An 8,099-nucleotide genomic window follows, 5' to 3' on the forward strand; every position below is an offset into this window, starting at 1 on the left:
AATATGTGGGAGAGTGGACCTAAATCTGCCTCGATGACCTTAACCCGAAGAGAGAATGGGCCTAGCCCAGGGGTCAACAAGAGGTGAACGAGCCTCTCGTTGAGAAAAGACCATTTGGGACCATTACTGGGGTAATCCAAGGAATTCATCTTCCCAAGGAAGAATAATTCAACCGAGAAGCGGTCAAGTGCTTAGTCAAGGACACCCCTTTCGACTACCTTCTTCAGGAAACACATAGAAGAATGTGCAAGACCCAATGTAATAGTCAGATCCACATTAATGAGCTCCCCCTACCTAATGTTAGCCACATTAAATTTTGAATGGCTAGCCTAAACAATGGAAGCACCTCATAAAGTCTATCTTCATAATCAAGAAATGATAGAAGAAGGGGCTAATAGGACAAGTGCCCCCTAAATCCAGTTAAGAGCTGCACTATTAAAGGAGGATGGAGGATGGCTATAAAAAGAGGAGGAGGACATCATGGGGGATCCAGAAAAAACGAAGTGAAAAACAAGAGAGTGAAAGTGAGAAGAGTCTTTACTTGTATTTATCCTTTAAAGCTCCTATATGTACCTCGGATGTATATAAAGCCTTTGATTTAGTGATAGTTGCCTCCAATCATCTTTTTAATCTTCTCATTGTGGATTTCTACCTCTCATTTATTAGAAATTAGTTGAGTTGATCTTAAGCTCAAGGTTTGTTCATTAGCTAGTGTGTTTTTTACCCCACATAATATATATATATATATATATATATTATTTATTTATATTAATTATTACTATTCTTTTGTACTCATTATATTATTTTCCTTTATTATTATATATGATATAATATATATATATATATGATATATTACTGGATGGAAAAAAAAAGGGGGGGGGGGGGGGGGGGGAGGGTAAAAAAACTTGGCAAAGAACAAAACCTGGACTTGTTTTTTACTTAATTCGGTAGAAAGGGCCATTTTTTAACATTAGGCAATACGAAAAACACAAATTCATAAACATAAGTGTGATGACTGATAAGAAGTAACACTTAGGTGCTGTTTTTCAATCTTATACAGACTCTTGTGATATCTTATCTTCATGTTGTCTATTTGATTCTCAATTACTTGCAACCCAAATACTTATCAGGGATCACATTGTTTTTATGTCAAACGTTTTCTTGGAAAAAAATGTTTTTGAGTGAAAAGTTATTTGTTTCTGATATTTAACTACAATAAAAGAAATGATAAATATTAAAGATTTGGTTGCAACAAAAATGCCCGCCAATAATGTCGAGTAGGGGAGGAAAATGGTTGTGGTGACAACTGACCGATGATGACAACAGACAAGTGGTGGCTGACAATAGAAAAGTTATTTGTGTTTTGTTTTGTTTTTTATTTCTTTATTTATTTTTTTTACTATAGAAAACATTGTTCGTCATTCAGTCCAAAAAAAAGGGAAAAAAAACTTTTGTTTACTAATATTTTCAATTGCACTAAATAAGTGAAACACAATATTTTCGAAAGGAAAGAGTCCAACTGTAATCGAGGAAGGTAGCTCTGTAACATGCGTATTATGGAAACGTAAATTGAGAAAAATAATTAGATTCAAACGTTATTTCGTAGGGAAATGAATTCTTGAACCGTTGAATGAACCTAACTTATTTCTTGTACTTTCTAGGCTTGCTCTATGTTCTTCTTGCATAGTGCAGGCTTTCGTGTGTGTATATATATATCATTCTTACTTATCAAAAAAAAAAGAATGAACCTAACTTATATATAATATATAATGCAAGACAATGAAGCCAGAAAACTAGAGCAGTTTAAATTAAGAGGTTATTACAGCTAGAATCAAATATTTTTAGGCCTAGTGCAGCTGCCCAAATTAACTTTATAATAAGTAGGAAAACAAAAGGAGGTTGGGTCAAATAAAATAAGATGATTTTGGATTTAACTCTTAACAACCTCATCTGCATGCCAGTATCAGCTGGACCAATATGTACTTCGTTGAAACCATTTGTGAAATCAGGATACTACATATGCTTCCCAGGTAAAGCTGTCTTCACATGGCTAGCTGTACATGTCTGTGACAAAAGCCAATAAAACTGTTCAAAAATCAATTCAGAATTAAAAGTGTGATTACCAATGCAAACCAACATTCAAGAAAACAAAGAAACTGCTTACTAGAACAATCAGGACTAGTAGGAGCAATGTATGACTTCAATTTGTTTCTTAGATAGTTTGTTATAAGCCTCATATGGGTTTCTGATTCGACTGTGACAATTTGAAGTTACAAGAATCCGATATGTTTAAAGATAAATCCAGAGTCCAATATGTTTAAAGATGCATGATCTTACGCAAACATCATACCAAGATGAGCACACACCATGATCTTTTTATGTCAAATAAAGATAATTATCTACACGAGGGAGGCTACATTTTCAGCTGTCTTATTAATTTTCATTGTCAAGGATGGCATTTCCTTTCGTTAACAAAGTACATAAACTAAAAGAAGAATATCCCCAAGACAGGAATTCATATAAAAGACCCTACAACAATGCATGTTTTACCAAAATCTGTGGAATAGAAAAACAGATACACCGCAATATTTATCTTCCAGAATACACAATATATACAATAGGAGGTTAATATTTGGGAAAATTAATCATTCCCTCGATGCAATTCTAAAAACTAAGAAATTAAATTTCCTATCTTTGAAGTCTGTATAAATGTAAACTATATTTATGAACCGATTGTTGTATACGTTTCTGTCAAGGCCCTAGGAGCCATCAACCTCAACATGGTAGAATAACTAGAAACAGCTAAATTTTCAATTTGTTTGATGTTCTTATAGATCCTAAGCTGACGTGATAGTAAAATGCACTGCATCAGAAAGTCAACAACTACTACAACAACAATAAGCTTTAGCCCCAGATTTTGGAGTTCGTAATGGATCCTCAACAAATTAGTTAGGGTTGGCCATATGTATTTAGTTTCTGCCATTCTATTCTAATTTAAGTAATACAGTCAATACTCTCGGTTACTTTCTTAATTGACATGTCATTTTTTACTACTACCATTGTTTTTCTTTTCCTCAACCTTTTTTCCTTTCTTCAACTTGAATCAACCGACTCTTTCTCAACAGTGCATTAATCACTCTTCTATGAACACGACCAAACTATTTCATGCGACTCTTCCTCATCTATGCATCAGAACTTTGTCATTTTAAAAAATTCATGTAAATCAAAGAAGATGAGAGAAGTGTCGAAGACTAACTTTTGGCAAGCTCAAAAACATTTAACTCTTCCTATGAAAGGAAGGTTTTAATCTCTTCCTATTGCTCAACAAGCTCCCAAAATATGTCACACACATATTAAATAACCATAACAATATAGAATGGAGACTAAAGAAGGTTGTCCATGCATTTCAAAATGCCCAGCTAAATACCGTCAGGTATTGGACAGAAACAGTTGTAAAGCAAAGATCATTACAAGCTATTATCTTTATCTACATAATATAAAATCCTATTTACCATCTAAATAGCATCATCAAGTTACCCACTATGCCCCAAAAAGGTACCAATGAGCTCAAGCTCAAATATCACATCCTACCAGCAAGGTGGATGAAGAGGTCATGGGTTCAAGACCTTTTGTACGTGTGTGTAATTACAAAAAACAAATCACCCTCAAAAAGGTATCATTATACTCCTAGAAATAACATGTAAATTTAAGCATGACTTTACACATCTAATATTCTACCAACATCCAAAGACCGATCAAAAAACTACAAAATCAACATATGATATTTCAATATATTCTAAACAAACAACTCTAAATCACCTAGGCCAGTTGGTGCATCTTGAAACAAATACAATATTTCTTTTCAGTAATGACTAATGAAACATACATAATACACTGGGATTATTAACCAAAAAAAAGAAAAACCCTGCAATGCCAAGTACCAAAGAAGCCACCAAAGATAATGGCTCACACGCAGATGGGGTTCATAATTAAAATCTAAACAAGCTACAGATGAGCACATAATGCTTTAGTACATTCCAATTGCACAGGAATAATTGTTGCCATACCTTGTCACAGGGCCTGCAATGGGAAATTGCATTCCATGGCCAACTGAGGAAGACAACAGATAGGTTTGAGACAAAATGTGGTCTGACCAAACCTGACCAACGAAGGCCAACAGCGCCCCCCCCTGGCCTTAATCGCCTAACATTAAATCTGTCAGAACAGGGGTAGAGCAAGACACATCATCTGATTGACCCAAACCAATGCCATTCTTGGCCCTACTTGGTCTTGGGGCACGGATACACTTGTTTGGCAGGCATTAGTGAGGTCCTTGTCATCCACAAGTAACATTACATTAAACATTACACTTTACAAAGTATGTCTTGTTATCAATAGAATTCGAAAAGAAATATTTATGCCACATCTCCCAACATGGTAGAATGTTTATCGTCTAAAGTTCCTCCATATTTGGATCTTAGTGACCCAGTCCAACCTCCAGTATACCTAGCCCCTAAAACCTTCATTTGCACTACTATGTCTAAAGGTACGGAATATACACCTCATATAATTTATGTCCCATCTCCCAACCACATAGAATGCTAACTTATTTTTATATGAACCAACCAACTGCCATGTCAAAAGGTATGTAACATGCACCTCATATAATTCACTACATAATTTTCCCTTTTACAATAATCAGAATAAAACAGAAATATCCTAATAATATCTTCAAACATATTAGGTTGTACCAACAATCTCTTTCTACAGGCCCTTTTAACTAACATGAATTTTTTTAATCTTGACCCAACATTTGATCTCTACACTTAGGTATTGCTTCCTCCAAAGAGTTCAAAGTTTTGCATTGTCAAAACAATGCTTTTATAAAAGATCTTATAGAGCTCCACTTGGATGCCTTTATTGTGCCATTACTACATGCAGAATAAGAGGACTTTCGAAGCTACCCATGGATACTTCTTATCAACCAGACCTTATAATTATCCGTACTGACATCAAAATAATACAATTTAAATACAAGTAATAAAGAGGCAAGCAATGAAGCCAAGGGACAAAACCAATTAACCAAGCAATTACCCAGTATCTAATAGATGAAGTCAGGAACCCATCTTTCATGGTTCCATCTCAACTAAATACAAACATAAGTAGACAGGGAAAAAACACAGCTGACAGCAATACCAACGTTCCCAAGGACTATTTCACCGTAACATATACCATAAAATAACCACAAAGCAACTCTAATATATGGTTAAGCAACCTAGCATCATCCAGGTCACAGATAAAATCATGAACCACACTTTTTTAACACAGACAAGTCATTGAAAAGAATAAACAGATTAAATTAAATTGATAGACTATTCCCATTATACCAAAACTACATGGAAACTCAGTCCAAATAATTCATCACCTTTTTTATTGGTAAATACATGCACTGATGCACAGTGATACACCCAATGGGTCTTGAACCAATGATCACACCCTCCACCTTGCAAATTCAAACCAAAAATCTTTTAATATTATCCTTAGAGCTAATAGTAAAAGATTTCCGGGTCATCTCCATCTAAGAGGGAAATCATAGGAGCTTGAGGACAATCCTTCCAGACTGTACAACTTCTTAAAAAACATCCCGATTGTAACAAGTTATTCCCATTACGTCTGATTTAACACCATTATCTCAAACCTCTGGCAGTAGATTCCAATCCCTAGAGTAAATTAAGCTCGAACCAGGCCCAAATTGCCAACCTGAGAAGGATGTTTAACTGAAAGAATCCCTCCTGAACATTCTCACAACAACTAACTGAATAGGAAGCCACCACATAATTATAAGGAAAAACAACAGCAATCACCCCAACACAAAGGGAAACTAAACACCTGCCCTGCAAACAACCATTAAGTATCTAATTTCAACATACATTAATCAAACATTTAATGCTTCATGGCCCTAAAGCTCAGCACTAACTCCCAAAACAAGGTAAGGCCCTCACTGATGCTGAAAAATGTAACTAAAACTGAGACCTTTCACTTCACTGACATCCATGATCGAACGCCCACAAATGCCAGAGCAATTGACACACACAATGTAATCTTAACAATTAGCCAAACAAAATTTAACACAGTGACAGCTCACCCGTTTCCTAATAAATTATGAACAGCTTCTCATCCAAACCACCAAAAATAAATCTGTTTTCATATTATTTTATCATTGTTTGAACAATCAAAACCCACACAAAGCAATCAATTTACAATCATATCTTTATCTATAGGCATCAATATCAATCAGAAATCTATAAATTGAAGCAAAGAGCAAATCAATTTACCATTGGATCGGGAACGCTTGGCATGCTTGATCCTCTCGAGCTGAACCTGTGTGTCCATGAACATATTCATTCTCTGCACCTCCAAGTCCTTAGCGAATTGCATCCTCTGCTTCTCCAACTCCACCATTTGCCTCAGCTTCTCTCTCTCCACTCTCTCATACACTTCTCCAAACCTCTCTATCGCCCTCGCCAATCTCCTCATCCCCTCTCTCTCCACCACAACCTCTTCGCTCTCTCTCTCCTCCACATCACCCTCCTCTTCGTCCTCCTCCTCCTCCTCATCCTCCTCATCCTCCACATCGTCCGCCTCAGCCGCCGCGGCCGCAGCAGCCATAGCCGAGTAATTCCTCCTGAAGAACCCCTCGTCCATAGCCGGAGACGGCCTCTTCTGCGGCAAGGCGGCCACAACAGCGTTGGACGGAGACGGCGTCATCGCTTTCTTGTAATACAACGGAACCCCCACCGGAGGAGACTGAGACAACGACGGAGGATGTTGAATCTGAATCGGAACCGGAGTCGAAGAAGTCGGCTTCTTAACCGTCACATTAGATCCGATCAAAGAGTCGAGACGATCGAAGAAAATCCACGACGAAGTCAGGGTTCCGTTAGAGGAAGAAACCCTAGCCTTCTCGATCTTATACTTCTTCTTAATCGTATCGATACGATTCTTACACTGAACGTCAGTACGGTGCGTTTTCTTGGTATGGCCATGGAGAGCATTAACGGCGTCAGCCACGTCCTGCCAGTCTTTCTGACGGAGATTCCCGCGGTTAAGCTCCATGTAACGGCGGCCCCAGGCGTCGATGAGCGTCGACGTGGCGTCCTCGCTCCAACAATCTTCGCGGACAGGTAACGGTCGCGAGGATTGCGGAGTAGCAGCGTTAGGCGCAGATAAAGCTAGGGTTGGAATCGGAGGAGTCGTTGACGGCATCAGAGTGTCCGTTAAGTCGCCCATGGTGGTGGCGGCGAGATATGGATGAATTTACTTTGGTGGTGGTGGTGGTGTGTATGGAGGGTTTTTGTGGTATTGAGGAGAAAAAGGAGAAAAGAGAAGAAGGAGAGATAAGTGTTGATGCGGCGATGAGGTGTGCCGGGGGCATGAACCGTAAGAGTAGGGGTAAGGAGGAGAGAGAAAGAGAAAGAGATAGAGAGGGGGGGGGTGGGATGTAATACGGTACGGTCGAGCCGTTGAGGGGTCGCCGGGGGGGTGGGGCGCGTGACGTGAGGAAGGGCGACATTGGCTAGTAGTCAGTGGCTTCAATTGTCCAATCGGCTCGGCTCGGTCCGGTCGAGCTGGCTTTTTTTTTTTTCTTTTCTGTGGGTACTTTTTTTTTTTTTTTGGGGGTGAATTGTTTTTGGTTTTGCTAGTGTTAGTGTTATGGTTTTTGTTTTTTGTTTGGTTGCTTTTCTTTTTCTCACTTAAACATCATTTTGTTTTGTGATGTCAACTGGCGCTGTTATGCGTGGTGTGTGGTGTGTCGGTTCACGTCACGTGGGTGTGAGACGGTAGGAGTGGGAGTTCGCTCCGTTTTGATTTATACTCTTTCCCGTTTGGTTTTTTTTTTTTTTTTAGCACTAGTAATATGATTATTTTACGAGATTTAGAAATGACAGGGAAACAACTTTTTTTTTTTAATTATAAAAAAAAACTGTAAATGATTAAAATAAAAATAACGCAAGATAATGAAAGTGACGTTGTGTTATTATATTAGACAAAATAAAGATGTGTGACAAGTTTATTAATTGAAAATATGAATAGAAGGA

At 37.8% G+C, this 8,099-nt stretch overlaps 1 protein-coding gene across 2 annotated transcripts; it reads right to left on the reverse strand.

The window, feature by feature from the left end:
* Positions 1-1,780: 1,780 nt before the first annotated feature.
* LOC126726195 (trihelix transcription factor ENAP1-like) lies at positions 1,781-7,689 on the reverse strand. Of its 2 annotated transcripts, none has more exons than XM_050431390.1 (2): positions 6,336-7,689; positions 1,781-2,085 (listed from the first exon to the last, which is right to left on the reverse strand). In XM_050431390.1, exons 1-2 carry the CDS (start codon positions 7,288-7,290, stop codon positions 2,051-2,053), a joined length of 990 nt encoding a protein of 329 aa, XP_050287347.1. In that variant the 5' UTR covers positions 7,291-7,689; the 3' UTR covers positions 1,781-2,050. The 2 variants fall into 2 exon arrangements, with proteins under 2 accessions (XP_050287347.1, XP_050287348.1); XM_050431391.1 differs by having other exon boundaries at positions 1,781-2,064; positions 6,336-7,671.
* Positions 7,690-8,099: the final 410 nt, after the last annotated feature.

Source organism: Quercus robur, chromosome 5 (genome assembly GCF_932294415.1).
Source record: "Quercus robur chromosome 5, dhQueRobu3.1, whole genome shotgun sequence".
NCBI lineage: Eukaryota > Viridiplantae > Streptophyta > Magnoliopsida > Fagales > Fagaceae > Quercus > Quercus robur.